This window comes from Amphiprion ocellaris, chromosome 16 (genome assembly GCF_022539595.1).
Source record: "Amphiprion ocellaris isolate individual 3 ecotype Okinawa chromosome 16, ASM2253959v1, whole genome shotgun sequence".
NCBI classification, from domain to species: domain Eukaryota; kingdom Metazoa; phylum Chordata; class Actinopteri; family Pomacentridae; genus Amphiprion; species Amphiprion ocellaris.
The window spans coordinates 465,417-487,922 of NC_072781.1; the positions used below are offsets into that span (position 1 = coordinate 465,417).

Consider the following 22,506-nt stretch of genomic DNA (forward strand, 5'->3'; position numbering starts at 1 on the left):
CACTGGTTGTGGACAAACTATACATAGATGGGCAGCTATTTCGGGAACCCTCCATTACCCCCTGGCTCTTCTAAAAAAAAAAAAAAAAACTGGCTTAAACGTTTAATATATCACTTAGTCATTTATGTTAGAAAATGTTATTTTAAAAAAAAATAAATAAATGTCACAGGTGTAAATGTCTCACTCTCCTAACCTACACTCCCCACTGGAGAACCCCCTCCTCCTTCTACTTTTCTCTCTCTCCCTCTCTATATGTCTCCCTTTAGCTCTCTCCCCCTCTCACACACTCACCCCCTACACTCTCACTCACACTCTATGTACCCCCATGTTTATTGTGCTTGTATGTTTTATAATGTGTTTGTTGATAGTTTTTCAGGCAATGATGTGCTATTATATAATGTATATATAGATCCTGACCTGCTGTATACATCCCTCTCCAACACTCACAGCTCACAGACAGCAACAGACAGCTCACAAGGACACACACAGATGTTATATTACATTACTACATACTCAGTGACAGAACATCTTCTCTCTGTATGTTCAAGTTTAATATCGTAGCCTGGAATGTTCATGGCATACGCTCACAAACAAAAAGAGTTAAAATCATGGACTATGTCTCTAAATTAAAAGCAGATATTTTGCTCCTCCAAGAAACACATTTACTACAGTCGGAAGAAAAATGTTTATCAGACTCGAATTATAGTATTATCTTTTCATCTTGTTATAACAGCAGACAAAGAGGGGTCTCCATTCTAGTCCATAAGAGAGTACCATTCACTTTAAACAGTACAGTAACGGACTCAGAGGGCAGATATATTATTATCCAGGCAACAATCTTTAATAAATTATATTCTATTGTAAACCTCTATGCTCCGAATAATGACGATCCAGCCTTCTTTCACACTGTTTTCTCTCACTTAGCAGACTTATCTGCTAACTCAACAACTATTATCGGTGGTGACTTCAACATAGTTTTAAACCCTTCAGTAGATCGATCCAGTAGTCCAATACATGCAAAACAATCACAATCAGTTAAACAGTTCTTACGATATGTATCGTCACATCGCCCAGCACTACTTGTAGTAGTAAAATCACCTCATTTGTTTCTTGAATAGCTCAAGTTCCTGCTAAATAACTACTTTTAAAACTACGGTAGCCGAGGGGTGCAAACGCAGCACAAAAACGGAACGCCCTGCAAGAGACAAAAACACCCACAAAAAATAAATGCTGCAAGGTAGAAAACACCTACAAAAGAGAAATGCTGCAGGAGACATAACACCTACCAAAATGAAACCCACTTCACAACAGAAATGCACTGCAAAGAAACGCGCCACAAATAGGATAACACAATGGAGGGGATTCCACAACGGAAGTGCTCCAGGTCACTAGATGGCAGAGCTGAGTTTCAACACCAGAAACAGACAACGAGTGAATAAGAAAGTTGAAGTTGGAGGGAGAGACTACCTGAAAAGGTGTACTTTTCTCTTTCCTACGTTTTTACGTGTCTCTCAGATGTTGCTGTGAAAATACTTGTGTAGGTATAGTTGATTTACATAGCTGATTTTAGTGGGGTTGAGACTGTGAGTACTGTAACTAACATTATGGGACACACCAGGTGTGTGTTGCATTCATTTTAGTTTACATTCATTTAATTTAATCACTTTATGTGTATTTGAAGCAGTCCACAATTATCAATGCTTCTCTTCTAGGCTGTCATGTCCCATGTGTGAGTCGTCCAGGTACCTTATTAAATACCTGGTGTGTCCCAGAAATTAATGTTTGTTACAGTAACGTTAACACTACAAATTCACTTCTCACAACCCCAAGCCCACTAAAATCAGCTGTGTAAATCAGCAAAACCTACACAAGTATTTTCACAGCAGCATCTGAGGGCCACATGTAAAAACTTAGGAAAGAGAAAAGTATACCTTTTCAAGTTGTCTCTTCAATTTCAGTAAGATTTAAACAACTTCGAGCCGTGTATTAGACCACTCTAAGCCACAAGTTGGAGTGGGAAAACCACGGTAAGCTGCGGATCAGGAACACCAGGACAAGCTGCGGATCAGGAACACCAGGACAAGCTGTGGATCAGGAACACCAGGACAAGCTGTGGATCAGGAACACCAGGACAAGCTGCGGATCAGGAACACCAGGACAAGCTGCGGATCAGGAACACCAGGACAAGCTGCGGATCAGGAACACCAGGACAAGCTGCGGATCAGGAACACCAGGACAAGCTGCGGATCAGGAACACCAGGACAAGCTGTGGACTGGGAACACCAGGACAAGCTGTGGATCAGGAACACCAGGACAAGCTGTGGATCAGGAACACCAGGACAAGCTGTGGATCAGGAACACCAGGACAAGCTGCGGATCAGGAACACCAGGACAAGCTGTGGACTGGGAACACCAGGACAAGCTGCGGATCAGGAACACCAGGACAAGCTGCGGATCAGGAACACCAGGACAAGCTGCGGATCAGGAGCACCAGGACAAGCTGTGGACTGGGAACACCAGGACAAACTGCGGATCAGGAACACCAGGACAAGCTGTGGACTGGGAACACTACAAGGTGCAGCAGAGAGGTGTCACTCCATGGAATGGTGTTACTCCACAGAGGGCCCTACAGCTCCTTAGTGGCTCCAACTTGTTTAATCCGCCTATACCATGGTCCCAGAAAACTGAAAACATTAAAACAAATATTTAATGATTTTTCTAAACTTGCTAAATGTGCTTAAGTATAGGAACATTTCTTTGTTGTTCTACTACTTTTGTTTTTAGGTGTTAGCAAAAAATGTCAAGAGAAATAGAGAGGCCCCATAATGTTTTTTTTAAATTCACAACCCAAAAAACAATGAATAAATATTAATATTCTTTTTTTTTTTTGCAGGTGTTTTGTCTCTTGAAGCATTTATCTTTTGTGTGTTTCTGTTTTGTAGTGCGTTTCTGTTTGCATTCCGTTTCTCTTGTGAAGTGGGTTTCATTTTGGTAGGTGTTATGTCTCCTGCAGCATATCTCTTTTCTATGTGTTTTCTATCTTGTAGCATTTATTTTTTGTGGGTGTTTTTGTCTTTTGCAGGGCGTTCAGTTTTTGTGCTGCGTTTGCACCCCTCGGCCACCGTATAAAACAGCTTCACATGTTAAAAATGGGTCCAATGCAACAAATAAACACAGAGAGAAAAAGAAAGTGAAAACATAGGAGGTGAGAAGTGAGCGAGTCAGATCTCTGGAGCAGATAGAAGGTGAGGTGGGGTGAAGGTGTGAAAACAAAGTGAGTGATGACAGAAAGAGACGAGGGGAGAGCTTCTGATGGAACATGGTGATAAGTGCTACCTTTAACTTGGAGAGAGGTCTTGGTGGACCACAAGTGCAGCTCAGCCAGGCAGAACGCCATCTGACAGCAGCGAAACCCGAGTCTGCAGAGAGAGAAAGGACAAATGAAAGGCGGAGAGAGACACGGGGCAGACCGAACACCACCACAGAGGAATATCTAGATGAGACCACAGTAGACGGACCTATCTGTGTCATAGGGTCAAGGCAGACATGCATGTAGGCGCACGTGCTCACAAACCTGTATGATAACCTGCCTTTTACGACCTGACCAGACACAGAAACTGGAAAAATGTGCAGTTTTTCCAAGAATAGCACGGATCAGAACACACTTATTTTATTTATAGAACCTTAATTATCCCTTCTGTTGTCCTCATTTACGGGCACCAAAAAATATTGTTTCAAACAAACTGGATCAATATTTATAAGAAAAAAGTTTTATGATTATTTTGCAACCACATCAATATCAATTTGCAGAAATATAAATCTTTCCACTGCAGCAGGTGTTATTTCTGTAGCTGTATGACTGGTATTACTGGTAGCAGGACACAGGAAGAGGAATGGTTTTATTACTATTATTAGTTGAGGGGGTTATTTAAAGAAAATATGACAAATGTCCTGAAACATAATGTTGTTTTGCAGTGCTGCTTCTCCTACCTGTTGTACCTGAATTACTAGTAGAGATGGAGACAGACAGACAGACAGACGACCTCAGACCGACACTGAGACGAGGTCACAGTCGGTCAGGCTTCACCTTCATCCAACCATCACAGGTTCTCAGTGACGGACGCTTTACAGCTGACAGCTCAGACAAAGCAGACGGCATTCCTCCTAAAAGCTAATAAACACACAGCAGCTCTACGTAGAACAGATCTATGTCCCTCCTACCATCTAATAAACACACAGCAGATCTACGTTCCTCCTACCATCTACTGACCACACAGCAGATCTACATTCCTCCTACCATCTACTAAACACAGCAGATCTACGTTCCTCCTACCATCTACTAAACACAGCAGATCTACATTCCTCCTACCATCTACTGAACACACAGCAGATCTACGTTCCTCCTACCATCTACTGAACACACAGCAGATCTACGTTCCTCCTACCATCTACTAAACACACAGCAGATCTACGTTCCTCCTATCATCTACTAAACACACAGCAGATCTACGTTCCTCCTACCATCTAATAAACACAGCAGATCTACATTCCTCCTACCATCTACTAAACACAGCAGATCTACGTTCCTCCTATCATCTACTAAACACACAGCAGATCTACGTTCCTCCTATCATCTACTAAACACACAGCAGATCTACGTTCCTCCTATCATCTACTAAACACAGCAGATCTACATTCCTCCTACCATCTACTAAACACAGCAGATCTACGTTCCTCCTATCATCTACTAAACACACAGCAGATCTACGTTCCTCCTACCATCTAATAAAAACACAGCAGATCTACATTCCTCCTACCATCTACTGAACACACAGCAGATCTACGTTCCTCCTACCATCTACTGAACACACAGCAGATCTACGTTCCTCCTATCATCTACTAAACACACAGCAGATCTACGTTCCTCCTACCATCTACTAAACACAGCAGATCTACATTCCTCCTATCATCTACTAAACACACAGCAGATCTACATTCCTCCTACCATCTACTGAACACACAGCAGATCTACATTCCTCCTACCATCTACTGAACACACAGCAGATCTACGTTCCTCCTACCATCTAATAAACACAGCAGATCTACATTCCTCCTACCATCTACTAAACACAGCATATCTACGTTCCTCCTATCATCTACTAAACACAGCAGATCTACGTTCCTCCTACCATCTACTAAACACACAGCAGATCTACGTTCCTCCTATCATCTACTAAACACAGCAGATCTACGTTCCTCCTACCATCTACTGAACACACAGCAGATCTACATTCCTCCTACCATCTACTAAACACAGCAGATCTACGTTCCTCCTACCATCTACTAAACACACAGCAGATCTACGTTCCTCCTACCATCTAATAAACACAGCAGATCTACATTCCTCCTACCATCTACTAAACACAGCAGATCTACGTTCCTCCTATCATCTACTAAACACACAGCAGATCTACGTTCCTCCTATCATCTACTAAACACACAGCAGATCTACGTTCCTCCTATCATCTACTAAACACAGCAGATCTACATTCCTCCTACCATCTACTAAACACAGCAGATCTACGTTCCTCCTATCATCTACTAAACACACAGCAGATCTACGTTCCTCCTACCATCTAATAAAAACACAGCAGATCTACATTCCTCCTACCATCTACTGAACACACAGCAGATCTACGTTCCTCCTACCATCTACTGAACACACAGCAGATCTACGTTCCTCCTATCATCTACTAAACACACAGCAGATCTACGTTCCTCCTACCATCTACTAAACACAGCAGATCTACATTCCTCCTATCATCTACTAAACACACAGCAGATCTACATTCCTCCTACCATCTACTGAACACACAGCAGATCTACATTCCTCCTACCATCTACTGAACACACAGCAGATCTACGTTCCTCCTACCATCTAATAAACACAGCAGATCTACATTCCTCCTACCATCTACTAAACACAGCATATCTACGTTCCTCCTATCATCTACTAAACACAGCAGATCTACGTTCCTCCTACCATCTACTAAACACACAGCAGATCTACGTTCCTCCTATCATCTACTAAACACAGCAGATCTACATTCCTCCTACCATCTACTAAACACATAGCAGATCTACGTTCCTCCTATCATCTACTAAACACAGCAGATCTACGTTCCTCCTACCATCTACTAAACACACAGCAGATCTACGTTCCTCCTACCATCTACTAAACACACAGCAGATCTACGTTCCTCCTACCATCTACTAAACACACAGCAGATCTACGTTCCTCCTACCATCTACTAAACACACAGCAGATCTACGTTCCTCCTACCATCTACTGAACACACAGCAGATCTACGTTCCTCCTATCATCTACTAAACACAGCAGATCTATGTTCCTCCTATCATCTACTAAACACAGCAGATCTACGTTTCTCCTATCATCTACTAAACACAGCAGATCTACATTCCTCCTACCATCTACTAAACACATAGCAGATCTACGTTCCTCCTACCATCTAATAAACACACAGCAGATCTACATTCCTCCTACCATCTAATAAACACACAGCAGATCTACGTTCCTCCTATCATCTACTAAACACACAGCAGATCTACGTTCCTCCTACCATCTACTAAACACAGCAGATCTACATTCCTCCTATCATCTACTAAACACACAGCAGATCTACGTTCCTCCTATCATCTACTAAACACACAGCAGATCTACGTTCCTCCTATCATCTACTAAACACAGCAGATCTACGTTCCTCCTACCATCTAATAAACACAGCAGATCTACATTCCTCCTATCATCTACTAAACACACAGCAGATCTACGTTCCTCCTATCATCTACTGAACACACAGCAGATCTACATTCCTCCTACCATCTACTAAACACAGCAGATCTACATTCCTCCTACCATCTACTAAACACACAGCAGATCTACGTTCCTCCTACCATCTACTAAACACACAGCAGATCTACATTCCTCCTATCATCTACTAAACACAGCAGATCTACATTCCTCCTACCATCTACTGAACACACAGCAGATCTACATTCCTCCTACCATCTACTAAACACAGCAGATCTACATTCCTCCTACCATCTAATAAACACACAGCAGATCTACATTCCTCCTACCATCTAATAAACACACAGCAGATCTACGCAGAGCCTCACGTCTTTGTGCTGTAATCAGTCAGTCAATTGAGTTTATTTCTATAGTCCTTTACAACAGCCCAAAGGGTGACCAAAGTGTTTCACAGTGAAAACAAGAGAATAACTTAAAAACACTACAGTAATTTAAAACAGAGACAGCAGTAAAAACAATAACAATAACAGCAATGAAACACTAAAATATACATCTAAAATCTAGGACATAAAGCCCAAATAAAATATCACCATGCCATGCTAGGTATTAAAAACCATTTTAAACAGAACGCTTTTGAGCTTTGATTTAAACAGACCCAGGTCAGTGATGGTGGAGTTTGTTCCAGAGCCTGGGTTCTACAGAGAACATCTGGTGAATATTAGAAGTTTTACTGATATATATGGAATCACTTTAGATATTTTTAGCTTTTTTTGGGAAGATTTTTACTCATTTTTTGAAAATATTTACAATAATTTTCTTGCCAAATTTGGGGAATTTTTAAAAAAACAAAACTTCTAAGGAAAATTTTTAAGGAATTATTGGAATTTTCTTCTTGAAGGTTTTTGCAAATTTTCAGAAATTTGGGGAATTTTTTTGCTGATTTTTGGATTTTTTTTCAGACAAGGAAACAATATTTTTTGGTGCCTGTAAATGAGGACAACGGGAGGGTTAAGAAAATGCATCTTAAATATCTTGTTAAGTCAAACAATCTTGAAATTATCTTGTTTTGAGTTGTATTTTACAAGAAAACTCAATAAGTTTAGTACATCTCAAATTAGGAGGTTACATGAAAGCAAAAATCTATTTTTGAGTGAAAAACTGCTATTATTAGCATATCTCACTTATTTTAAGACACCTAAACTTGACAATCCTGGTAAAATAGAGTTTCAAATAAGTTTTCTCAGCAAATTTTAAGATCTCAATATTCTAAATATCGTATCTTATTTCTAGAAATCTTACCAAGCCATTTTTCACTTGTTCTATTGGCAGATTTTTCACTATTTCAAGGTAAAAGTTCCTTGAAATAAGTTTTTTTTCCTTGCTTTTAATTCAATTCAATTTTATTTATATAGTGCCAATTACAGTCAATTGTCTCAAGACGCTTCACAGAACCCATATGCCTGAACCCCAGAGCAGCCCCAAGGCGAGGTGTTTAGAGGGGTCATTTTTTCCAGTGTAGGTTGACAGATCTTCTTCATGCCCCTACATATGATCTAAAGTTAGAATGAGAGTGAATATTAGCCTAGCGTGTCCTAGATTACATACATTTGCTGACTGACATCATTCCAGGGATGAAGTCTGATCACTTTACAGGTTTATGAGAGCAGTCAACTCCCTGCAGGATGTTAGGATCTGTGTTCAGAGCAGCAGAGCAGCAGAGCAGCAGTATTGCTGTTAGCCGTTCATTTTTCCAGCTCTCTCTCCTGTTCTCTCTCGTTAATGCTGAGAGCGACTCTCTCTTATCTTTACCCTCTTGCTCCTCTTGGTGTATGGGGGAAAAAAAATTTCATTTTGCCACTCAACCCCCCCAAAACTACAAGTCCCAACAAAACCCCGTTCAGATAACGCCAGGTGCCATGGAAATGCTGGGGCTAGCATGGCATGGCAGCAGCGGTGTAACGAGTTTACTGACATAAGAGGATTCTTTTATCCTCTCCTAACCAGCTTTCGAGAGGAAGCCAGCCCTTTTGGAGGGAATACCTCATTTCAGCCAGCCTTCATTCAGTTATTGCCCGTCTGGATAGCATTAAAGTTCTCCAGACCTTGTTCTGAGGAGATATCGGGTCTCAGGGAATTTATGGAAGAACAGAAGAAACAAGGAGGCTGATGGAGATACAGAATAAGAGACAGCTAATGGGTGAAAGTGTGTTGGAATGATGGGAGTTCATGAGGCCTGTGGCCATGGATGGATCTAGAGACGATCCCAAAGACAGACAGAACGTTATGAAGGTAAACAGTGAGTGAAGATGAGTCCGTTCACTGCAGATGTCCTATTCTACACTAGAAAAATCATCAGACTGTAGAGTTCTGTCTTTACTCCGACACACACAGCCCAACAGTTTACTCCTATTCACCGACTCCCATGCAGTCACACGTCTCAGATCATTGACTGGTTTGTAGCTTAAATATGCTATTAAAAAAATGAACAGTTTTTATTTTCTAACAAATTTCACAAACAGCTTTTACCTGTTTTTGGAATATGACAGAAAATAACCAGCAAAACTGCAGAAAAAGTGTGAGTTTACATGCTAATTACAAATGTTAGCCATTACATAAAATAAAAATGATGTATATTAAATACAGAAAAACTATTTTTTTTAAAAACTATTATCCTACAGATTTCTCCTGTTTTGATAAATTACAAATCAGCCAAAACTCTACATTACGTCCACCTCAAAAATCTGCAGATATAGAAAGTTTTACTGTATTTAAATCTGCTAAAAATGCAATTATTTTACAGATATTTGCCACTGTTTATGAAGGTATATTTTCTGGCGCCCTTGCTGTAAGATTTTTAAATTTTTTTTGTTTGTTTGTTTTTTTTTACAGTGCAGGATCCCAAATTAGTGTTCGTACTTTTAGCTACTTTTTCTGTCTCCACATTTAAAGTAGAAACTTTATTAACTGTACATGTGTTTGTATTTGTGATTAAGTTTGTCTTCTTTTAATTATATTTTTAGAAAATTCTTTAGAGTCTAAGGCTTCTGCTACAATAATGTAAAGCATATTGAGTTAAATCATCTTCCACTGACAGAATATATATTTTTTTATTTTTATCTATGACTTTATGTATTATATTTTATGTATGATGATTTTTGTGACTTTTCCAGGTCCATGTGACTCTTCAGTTTTCCACCCGACTCCCATGATTATCCACTTCCTCTATGTTTAATCCCTATTTTCTTTTTGTTTTTAAAATGGACATCGTATTTTTCACTGCAACACATTTCCACGTGCACACACACATGCATGTAGGTACAGTACAAACACACACACACACACCCGGCACGCTGCTCAGGTCCTGGACATCTGCCACACTCATTGTGGATCCTGGCTGGGGTTGCTGTGGGTTACCTGTCCCCCTGCAGAGCGCTGTGGGGGTGTAGAGAGGACAGGGGAGGGGTCTAGGTTATTGTCGTCTGTCTTTACGCCGGTAAAGAGACTGCTTTAGCATCAAAGGACAGGAGGGAAAACACACGACTCCTCTTTCAAAGACAGTCCACAGGAACCACGACCTTGTCTGCTCTCTGCAGCTCATCTGTCCCCTCTGGGTGGAAGTGAGTGCAGAGAGAAAGTGTGTTTGTGAGAGACAGATGAGTGTGTGTGTGTCTTTGTGAGAGACAGATGAGTGTGTGTCTTTGTGAGAGACAGATGAGTGTGTGTGTGTGTTTGTGAGAGACAGATGAGTGTGTGTGTGTCTTTGTGAGAGACAGATGAGTGTGTGTGTGTCTTTGTGAGAGACAGATGAGTGTGTGTCTTTGTGAGAGACAGATGAGTGTGTGTGTGTCTTTGTGAGAGACAGATGAGTGTGTGTCTTTGTGAGAGACAGATGAGTGTGTGTGTGTGTTTGTGAGAGACAGATGAGTGTGTGTGTGTCTTTGTGAGAGACAGATGAGTGTGTGTGTGTCTTTGTGAGAGACAGATGAGTGTGTGTCTTTGTGAGAGACAGATGAGTGTGTGTGTGTGTTTGTGAGAGACAGATGAGTGTGTGTTTGTGAGAGACAGATGAGTGTGTGTGTGTCTGAGAGACAGATGAGTGTGTGTGTGTCTGTGAGAGACAGATGAGTGTGTGTGTGTGTTTGTGAGAGACAGATGAGTGTGTGTGTGTCTGTGAGAGACAGATGAGTGTGTGTGTCTGTGAGAGACAGATGAGTGTGTGTGTTTGTGAGAGACAGATGAGTGTGTGTGTGTTTGTGAGAGACAGATGAGTGTGTGTGTGTCTTTGTGAGAGACAGATGAGTGTGTGTGTGTCTTTGTGAGAGACAGATGAGTGTGTGTCTTTGTGAGAGACAGATGAGTGTGTGTGTGTGTTTGTGAGAGACAGATGAGTGTGTGTGTGTCTTTGTGAGAGACAGATGAGTGTGTGTGTGTTTGTGAGAGACAGATGAGTGTGTGTGTGTCTTTGTGAGAGACAGATGAGTGTGTGTGTGTCTTTGTGAGAGACAGATGAGTGTGTGTCTTTGTGAGAGACAGATGAGTGTGTGTGTGTGTTTGTGAGAGACAGATGAGTGTGTGTGTGTTTGTGAGAGACAGATGAGTGTGTGTGTGTCTTTGTGAGAGACAGATGAGTGTGTGTGTGTCTTTGTGAGAGACAGATGAGTGTGTGTCTTTGTGAGAGACAGATGAGTGTGTGTGTGTGTTTGTGAGAGACAGATGAGTGTGTGTGTGTCTTTGTGAGAGACAGATGAGTGTGTGTGTGTTTGTGAGAGACAGATGAGTGTGTCTTTGTGAGAGACAGATGAGTGTGTGTGTGTGTTTGTGAGAGACAGATGAGTGTGTGTTTGTGAGAGACAGATGAGTGTGTGTGTGTCTGAGAGACAGATGAGTGTGTGTGTGTCTGTGAGAGACAGATGAGTGTGTGTGTGTGTTTGTGAGAGACAGATGAGTGTGTGTGTGTCTGTGAGAGACAGATGAGTGTGTGTGTCTGTGAGAGACAGATGAGTGTGTGTGTTTGTGAGAGACAGATGAGTGTGTGTGTGTTTGTGAGAGACAGATGAGTGTGTGTGTGTGTCTGTGAGAGACAGATGAGTGTGTGTGTGTCTTTGTGTGAGACAGATGAGTGTGTGTGTGTTTGTGAGAGACAGATGAGTGTGTGTGTCTTTGTGAGAGACAGATGAGTGTGTGTCTTTGTGAGAGACAGATGAGTGTGTGTGTGTGTTTGTGAGAGACAGATGAGTGTGTGTGTGTTTGTGAGAGACAGATGAGTGTGTGTGCACACCAGGAAAAGTCAGAACTTTGAGTAAATATTTATCTGAGGCTGGTTTTCTCCAAACGGGGAAACAATGAAAGCCTTTCTAAGATATGAGGACAGCGATCACATCTCACTCCTCAGACATTTATTTAAGCTAACAGAAGTAACACTCAGCTTTTGTTCTCCACTGACTGTAAATGAGGACAAACCGAGTCCGGCTACTAACCAGGAGCATCTGACTGGTTTCTAACATCCTGGTCCTGATGGAGGATGACTGATATCTCCTAATCTTTACACCACACGGTACACAGATACCAACACCACCTGACTAAAGAGTGGAAACTCCAGTCAAACCACCGTTATTTTAGAAAACAACAGCTGCACCAGTAAAAACTAATATAACTGCTGTTTGAATTAAACTCACAAGTTTAAATGTTGGAATTTAGACTCCATAGTGCTTTTTACAGTGTAATTGTACCTCAGTAATTTACATATCAGGGATCAAAACTACAAAAATGACATAAACTATAACTTTACCCTATGATTATACATATTAAGGATGACACCCGACGTTGTTGATTATGTAGATTAATCAAACTTAGATAATAATAGAGCTAAGACCCTGCGTTTTTATTAATAACAGAACCTAATATAACTAATTAAATAGTAAGACTGAGACCCTACAGCATTATTTATTATAGAGATTAGCCAAACACATTTAGAGGTAATTTCTGACCCACAAAAACATAAAAATATACATAAAAACTCAACAAATCCATGGGTTCCCTGGATTTCTATGAGCAAGTTTTTAGTTCTATTTGTACTTTATGTAGATTAGTCTGTGTGTTTTATTTTATTATTAAAGGTCATAGATTATCATCACACATGGACAGAATAATAAGTGTTCAGGAAATCATAAATAAACCAGCTATTAGTGTAGACTTAGCTCCCTCTGTCACTGTTGCTGTATGGGTAAATGAGGAACATTTAAAGTGACCTATATCTCAATAACAGAATACCGTCACTTTCAGAGACTGATGAAGCCAGAGATCTTCTATATCGCGTCCAAAAAGGGCACGAGTGATTCTGCAGGTTAACGTAAGAGCCGTTTCTCTAGGGAGAGAATCAAGTCTTAACACAGTCACTACCAATGTTAAAAATACTCCACAAAAACTAGAGTCACATCATATCACTCTTTTGACCTCTCACACTAACTAAAGACAAACAACCAAATCAAGACACAAGCTGGAGGAAACGTAGAGTCTATTCCTGTATCAGAACAGTCTGATCTGAACGTGCAATCATTAGAACTACTCAATCCATGATAACATACCGATTCTGGACATTTTCAGAAAGTGGTAGATGTAACTTTACTGCAGCTTCATGAAAAATGTAAATCTATGAAGATATCACCTCTATCTGCAGCTTGAACACACCAGCTCATCTATAATTCTCAAACACTATAAAGCTAATCTATGAGAAATTCAGCCGTGTATGTCCAAACCAGAAACCTCTTCTGAGGAAGAATAATGACAAGGAAAGCCCTATTTTGCAAGCTGACAGATTCTGTTTTATAATATATGATGCAGTTTTAATTACAGCAGCTGAGGGGGTAAACATAGGGAACATCTGTAACAAATATACAGTACTGTTGATATAGTACAGATGTTTCTACGTATAGAAAATCTAGGTATGAAGATATGCATAATGTTAGTCTTTAAGTACAAAATACTGATAGAGAGGTTGAGGTTTGTTACATAAAAAAGAGAGAAATTTATCCTCCATGCCCGTTATCCAGCAGTCCACTAATAAACCTGAGAGCATCTCCAGTCAACAACAAAAACAACCACGGAGAAGTTCATTCCTTTTACTAACCTCATGACTTCTGAACAGCTCATGGCTTCACCAACACCAGGGGAAGCCCTCATGGCCTCCTGCACCATCTTCTAACTCATACTGAGGATATTCTCTTCAAAGAACAACACCCTAGCTTGGGTCAATCTCCATTGCAAAGAGGTCATCATAGCCCTCGACCTTAGTCGGCACCTTTGAGAACTTCTGATCAGAAGCATCAGAGATGTTTTGGGCAGAATCTGTGGAGATGGTGAGCATGTTGTCCTGGACAGTAGCCAGCTGGAAGCCAAACTGCCGTTGTCGTTTTACCAACTCCCCCTTTTCCACCCACAAAGATCCTTTCAAAGATTTCTGCTCAACAATATTCTTCAGAGTTGGTTCTAACAATCAGACGCATCTTCCAATTCAGGAGGTCTGGATCTATGTTGTTGAGACTGTCGTTGGTGAACTGCAGCTGTAAGGCATCAATGTTCAGCTATGGCATCATCTTATTTTGCTCATGATTTGATCAAATATATTTTAAAAAATCAGCATATAGAAGTTGCTATTGACGGACGGACAGATAGATCACCAGCAAGGATCTCGTCAGGAGAAAACAACCTGGATAAAAGCCATAAAACAAGTTCTAGTGTGATAACAGGACCTAAAGTTCATTTCCACCAGAGGCGAAGGTTTGATTTTATGACATCTTTAAATGTGAAATACTTCAGTTCTTGAGTGCAGGAAGTTATTGAGGCTTTAAGCATCGCTGACTGGTGGCAGCAATTAGCACAAATGAGTGGCTTCTTGAAAAGGTCACTCTTTAATGGAGGTAACTTATTAATAGAAGCTCAGTAAGAGATGCAGTTTATTCCACTACAGATGCAGGACATGAAACTATCCTGCCCATCATCCATTGGTTCGGACGGGGAGCTTCACTGCAACAAAAGCCCAAAAAAGAAGCGAAGGCAGGCTACAGACATTTTGTTTGACATCTGAAGAATCCTCTCTCACAGGTGTGCACTCTCTCCTCCTCTCACACACACACACACACACACACACACACACACACACACACACACACACACACACACACACACACACACACACACTCAGCCAGAGGCAGTGCTGTCAGCAGCTGATGGTCCATCACTGCAAGGAGACTGATGTGATAAATTACAGGGTTAAAGAGCTGCCATGGGGTGACTGACACGAGGCTATCACAGCCGACAAAACATACACAGAACATCACACACACACTGAGCTGCTCTAAACACACCAAACATCACACACACACACACACACACACACACACACACACGGACCTACACTAAACACACACCAAACATCACACACACATGGACCTACACTAAACACACACTAAACATCTCACACACACACACACACACACACACAGACCTACACTAAACACACACCAAACATCACACACACACACAGACCTACACTAAACACACACTAAACATCACACACACACACACACACACAGACCTACACTAAACACACACCAAACATCACACACACACGGACCTACACTAAACACACACTAAACATCACACACACACACACACAGACCTACACTAAACACACACCAAACATCACACACACACACACAGACCTACACTAAACACACACTAAACATCACACACACACACACACAGACCTACACTAAACACACACCAAACATCACACACACACGGACCTACACTAAACATCACACACACACACACACACACAGACCTACACTAAACACACACTAAACATCACACACACACACACACACAGACCTACACTAAACACACACCAAACATCACACACACACACACAGACCTACACTAAACACACACTAAACATCACACACACACACACACACACACACGGACCTACACTAAACACACACCAAACATCACACACACACGGACCTACACTAAACACACACTAAACATCACACACACACACACACACACACAGACCTACACTAAACACACACCAAACATCACACACACACACAGACCTACACTAAACACACACTAAACATCACACACACACACACACACACACACAGACCTACACTAAACACACACCAAACATCACACACACACGGACCTACACTAAACACACACTAAACATCACACACACACACACACAGACCTACACTAAACACACACCAAACATCACACACACACACACACAGACCTACACTAAACACACACTAAACATCACACACACACACACACACACAGACCTACACTAAACACACACCAAACATCACACACACACGGACCTACACTAAACACACACTAAACATCACACACACACGGACCTACACTAAACACACACTAAACATCACACACACACACACACAGACCTACACTAAACACACACCAAACATCACACACACACGGACCTACACTAAACACACACTAAACATCACACACACACACACACACACACACAGACCTACACTAAACACACACCAAACATCACACACACACACAGACCTACACTAAACACACACTAAACATCACACACACACACACACACACAGACCTACACTAAACACACACCAAACATCTCACACACACACACACACACACACACACACGGACCTACACTAAATACACACTAAACATCACACACACACACACACACACACACACACACACACACACACACGGACCTACACTAAACACACACTAAACATCACACACACACACACACGGACCTACACTAAACACACACCAACGTGCACTAAACACACACCAACGTGCACTAAACACACACCATCGTGCACTAAACACACACCGACCTGCACTAAACACACACCATCGTGCACTAACCATCACACACACTCACCTCACCTGCTCTGTGTAAATCTGTCTGTCAGTTTTTCCTTTACTTTACCTTTTCTCTCTTTTCCCCCTCATGTTCCTTCACTTATCATCCCTCTGCCTACTTGTCCTTTGCCTTTTATCTTTTCTCCCTCCTTCTTGTCTCCATGTTTTTCTCAGGTAGCTCCTATTAGAAATGCATTAAGCTTTCTGACCCCATCTGGAAGCTTTCACTCTCTCTTTCGGGCAATTTCTCCTCTTCTCATTCTTTGTCTTGTCTCTCTCAAAGGACAGTATTTCAGTTTCTGATTTTCTCTCCTGCAGTTTTTCCTCCTCTCGTTATAGCCACGTCTCTCTCAAAGGACAGTGTTTCAAATTTTCTGAGTTTTTTCCACAAGTTTTATCTCTGGCAGACGCTCAGCTGCTGCCTGGTCTTGTTTTGGCTCTCGGATAGAAACTTGGCAGACATGAAGAACATACAAAGACGGACCAGAAGGTACATCCCGGGAGAGAGATAGGTAGGGTAACAGTGTGTAATTGTGAGTGCATATTTTCCGTGGAGTTGGTGCCAAGTCTTAGTGACAGACTGCATGAACACATGCACTCATGTATTCAGTAAACACCTCAGATCAGGCCTACGCTGCACACTCCAATCTCTCAAAGTTCTGATACGTGAACTCGCACCGCACACAAGCACATACGTATGCATGGAAGGAGTGTACAGTATGGTGCATACTCACTTATCTTTTGATACCTGAGGAAATGTACACATGCACACATTTACATACATATGAAGCCGTGCACACGGACTCACACACGCTCTTATCTCCACTCTATCCTTGAGGGACAAGTCCTCCAGCTCCCAGTGTCATATCAGAGCACACAAAGGTGGACAAAATCCCAAGCCTCTGAAGAAAGAATGATATAATGAGAGACAAAACAAAGAATCCAAGCACTGAACGGACTCTAATGTGCATTATGGCTGTAATCGCTGAGAGAACAGATAAGACAGAGACTCTCTGTAAACTCTGAGGAACAGAGTCATAATCATAATGGTCCTTTCTATCACACTGTAGACCCAATAACAGCCTTAATAGTGTTGAAAAATGTTAATAGTGTAAAGGACAGTTCCAGTAGTTATGTAAATAGGACGAATGCTGGCATGGACTCAGAGAGAAATACTACTGGTTAAAGAAGTGAGTGGCGGTTTTAGTCTATACATACAGGAAGTCCTTGACGTACACTGGAGTTTCGTTCCTACGGCCCGTTGTTCTAACATCCTTAGCACCATCCCATATAATAAGTAGGATTTAGCATGTCCCAGTTAATAACATGTCAGATGCAGTATGTTCCTGTATCCTGTACGAGCAGAAACAAGCCTGAGTCGCCGAGAGCAAACAACTCATTTAACACAATAGTCAAAGTTAAAGGAACATTATTATTACAAAACAGTATCTTCTAGCTGTATGCAAACTACAGAAAACAGTAAAACAGAATAAACTTTGTGAGTGCAGCTACGGGATGCATTTAAAGCAAAAGGAAAAAGTCTACAGTCTGGAATGCAGCCAGCAGCAAGGAGGCAGAAACAACACCGGTTCATTGTGTTTTTTTTTCTTTTTTTTTTTTTTTAAGAGCAAAACAGCCCTAAAACCTGGAGTTATACAAACACGGAGGTATGAATCATCACTGCAGTATTTAGAGCTGAAACCTGACAGGACACAACAGGGAAGACTCGCTGAAAACGGGAACTGTACGGAACCTTAAAAGCTAGAAGCAGCACTTTTACATAAAAATAAATGTCCGGTAAATCACAAAATGCAAGTAAATTCCTATGTTTCTTTATATCTGAGTTTTAAATCAAAGGCATGTGGAGACATTTTGGGGCATTGACAGCGGTAAGGTTCAAGGTTTAAGGTTCTAGGTTCACTTTATTGTCTTCTGTGGGAGAAATTAGTTTTAAAGGCAAAAGCTGCACTGCCACACATAAAACACAAGACATGCTACTAAACCACATAAAAAACGAGACATATAATAAAGAAGTTAAAATAAGTTCAATTAATATGAGGAAAAAACCTAAAATACACTCATACCCTCATACATCCCTCTGTAGACAACATGTGGCTACCTCCTTCTGGTAGCTGCAGCTAACTGCTCATTAATGATTGAAAAAGGGAAAAAAGAACATTTAAAACGGTTGAGTCTGCACAGCGGTACTCAGGACCTTCTGCCTGAATTCAACAGTTCATACTCTGGAAACAGGACATGTGATGGATCAGAAATAATACTGTTAGGCTGCCTGATGGAGGTCTGTATGAACCAGTCTTGAGAGGTAAGTGAGAACTGAAGCAGCAGTGATTGGTTTAAAGAGTGGAACAACTGTAATGATGGAGAGAGAGTTGGTGGAAAAAACAAGGAAGCATCAGAGAAAAGTTTCTGAAGCTGCAGATAAAAATTGAACCTGACATTCAGAAGAAGAATTATGCTCTTAAAAAAGAGAACGACTGATGGTGAGGTGGACATCATGAGCAAATAAAGGTTCCTTGTAAGTATGAAGAAAAAAACCCACTAAACTTGAGTGAAATATTTCCAGAAAACACATTAGCTTTGGTACCTGTAGATATCTAGGAAGGGACTTTTTCCTGTTTACACCAAAGTCTTTACAAATAATGACATTTCTGTCACCTTCAGATGAAACTCAAGGTTCCAAACAAGACATGTAAACAGCTACTAGATTCCAGAATGATCAAAGAAACACTGAACTCACACAGGAAAAAAACACTCTCCATTCACTCTCCCGGCTCTGTTTTCCATGAATGCAGCTTAACTCTATTCTTAACTTAGCTTCCTGAGCTCTGATAGGTCAGCTGTTCCTCCAGCAGCCTGTCAGGCCTACATTGTTCCGTGGTATCCCATAATAAACTCCGTAGCCTCTAGGTGTCACCGACGTGGCCTCGGAGTTCCAGTCATGTTCTTGTCAAGTTCTTTCTGTCGGTCTTTCAGTGGTTTAGTGAAGGACCTCGGGCGCTACAGAACTCGACCCGCTGAGAACAGACAAAGGAGGACGAAGAGAGTGGAAGTGCCGTGAGGTGTACAGTACACACTCACACACTCTCTCACACACACACACACACACACACACACACACACACACACACACACACACACACACACACACACACACACACACACACACACACACACACACACACTCTCTCACACACACACACACTCTCTCACACACACACACACACACACACACACACACACACACACACACACACACACACACACACACACACACACACACACACACACACACACACACACACACACACACACACAGACAGTGTATCTTCTCAGCTGTCCCATTAGAAGATGGAGGGTCTGGTGGGCGAAGTGGCGCCAGGCAGCAGGCCCAGAACCTTTCATTCACACACTCATATACAAACCCCACAGCAGCCCATTGAGCTGTCAGCAGAGGGAGAATAGAGGTGACGGACAGGTAGAACAAAATGAGGTAAAGGTGAGACTATTCAGGCAGGTGACAGGTACAGTCACTCTGCATGCACGTCTGTAGGCGTGTTCAGCAGGACGCGTCAATCAGCAGGAAAATGAACACGGAGTGACAAGACTGCTGGCAATCCCACTGTCAAGGGAGTGTGTGTGTGTGCGTGTGTGTGTGTGTGTGTGTGTGTATGCAGAAGAAACCAGGAGATCACTTGAAGCACCAGTTCAGGGTTGGAGGCCATGAGGAGGTGAGAAGTTGAAAAGTTCAGGAGTCTGAACGAAAAGAACACTCTTTTTTAAAAAAAAATTTTGGCCTCCAGATGTAAAACCTTGCAGCAAAAATGGAAAAAAAAGCAAAGGCCGAAATAAATATATAACACAAAAATTAGCTGATTATTTCTAAACAGCGTCTGCTTTTCTAGAAGTTTGTATCCAATCTGACAATTACTTTCTCAAATATTGGATTCATTATTTTGTATCTAAAATATGAAGTGTCAGACATTTGTGAAGAATGCACGCTAAACATTTCCTAAAGCTGAGACACGTTCCTCGATCTATCCAGCTATTATCTGAAACCCACTGATGCCAGCTTTGTATCTGCATGTGAGGCTTTTACATCTACAGGTCCTCGGTTTACGACGTCCTCGACTTACAGCGCTTTGTCGTTATGTCTGAACTGGTTCAGTAGAACTAGTTGGTGAGCGGAGTGCATGAATACTGTACGTACAGTCGCCACGCGGCGCTATAAGATGGGTTTGTTTCCATTTGCCGCCACATTGGATTATGCTACATTCACTAACTTCATTATGGATCCCAGCGTCAGTCAGAGTTCAGCTTGTTTTATGCTTTCCATGTCAACGAGGTCCATGCGGCTCCGTGCAGACAAATTATGTCATTTTAGCCACGCCCCTCATACCGTCCTTCTCAAGCGGAAAATTTCAGCATCGTGCACCTCCAACTTTTTCTAACTACGTGGATGGAGACACGTGGAAGAACAGGAGCTCCTAGCAGCAGAAGTTCAGAAATACAGACATTTATAGGATTCATCCCACAGAAATCACAATGGGGTTATCAACAACTCATGGTGTGAAATTAAAACTAACTGCTAAGTGCAGCTATTCAGTAAAATGCGGTGTTGTAAATGGTGTAAACGAGGGCAGACTTCTTCTGCTCTAGTTTAGTGCTACAGTAAACCAGGTAGACATGTGCTTAGATACACTGCCCCCTGCAGGTTGGGAGCAGATGCTGTCTGGAGGATAAAGTCACACACGGTCTCTAGAGCAGATTTCCAAGCGTCTCATTTCCGCTCAGCTCGTTTGTACGGAAAGCAGAACCCAGCTTTTACAGTTTACATTTTGGTCAGTATTTTCCTACCAGGTTGTGTTTCAGTGTGAGCTAATGACTGTTTGTTGTTACTGTAGTTGTACTAATATGTAAACTGATCCATATTGTGATGCGCTGAATGGCTTTGTTTACATTTTCACCAGAGTTACGGTAAAATTCGACTTCATCACACCATAGGAACGGAACTCTGACGTAAGTGGAGGAGCTCCTGTACTGTAAATTAAAATCTGCTAATTCCAGGTAAACAAGTTAAAATAATGCTGATTAATACGCATTTAGCAGTTAAGCAGAGTTTAATCTAATGAAGGGAATATATTAAAGGAATAGCAGCAACTCTCTGAAGTCAAGATAATAAACCAGTAGATAAATAACAGAATTTCATTTTACCCAGTATCATCTCCTGTGTGCTCAGTGTGACTGTCGAAGAAGTGAGGGAGAGAAAGACGAACACAGCGACAGAAAGATGAGAGGCTTTCTAGGCAGATGTGTAAACGTCATTAGAGGAGGTAATGGAGGGGGAAACTATTTACCGAACGCCTGGAGCAGAAACACAAACACAGCAGCAGTAATGACAAACGCAGAGCAGAAAATAAAGAGATGTTGGAGGAAAATGTGGAATCAGGTCCTGATTAGGCAGAAAATGTGTTTGAAAAGTCAAACAGAGAGAGAGAGAGGCAGACCTGTGGCTTCATTAAACCAATAAAATGTTGTAACAATTCAAGATTTCTACTTTCAGACCAGATTCCAGTGAAGCAGCGATGATTGTCTTTCACTCTTGTTCAGCTAATGGGCCCAGTGCTGCACTAAAAGCCCTGAAGCTACGCCCCGGGAAAGGAAAGGCAATATCTCCAGACCAGCAGAACAAACGGTGGCCGACTTCAAACAGCTTC

At 41.6% G+C, this 22,506-nt stretch overlaps 1 protein-coding gene across 2 annotated transcripts in view; it reads right to left on the reverse strand.

Annotated features, from left to right (window-relative positions):
- wdpcp (WD repeat containing planar cell polarity effector) overlaps nucleotides 1-22,506 on the reverse strand; it is a 123,632-nt gene that overhangs the window by 79,620 nt on the left and 21,506 nt on the right. For both annotated transcript variants that reach the window (XM_055018571.1, XM_055018570.1), the window contains exon 3: nucleotides 3,337-3,419. In XM_055018571.1, the coding sequence (XP_054874546.1) occupies nucleotides 3,337-3,397 (61 nt within the window). In that variant the 5' untranslated portion in view covers nucleotides 3,398-3,419. The remainder of the gene's footprint in view (nucleotides 1-3,336; nucleotides 3,420-22,506) is intronic.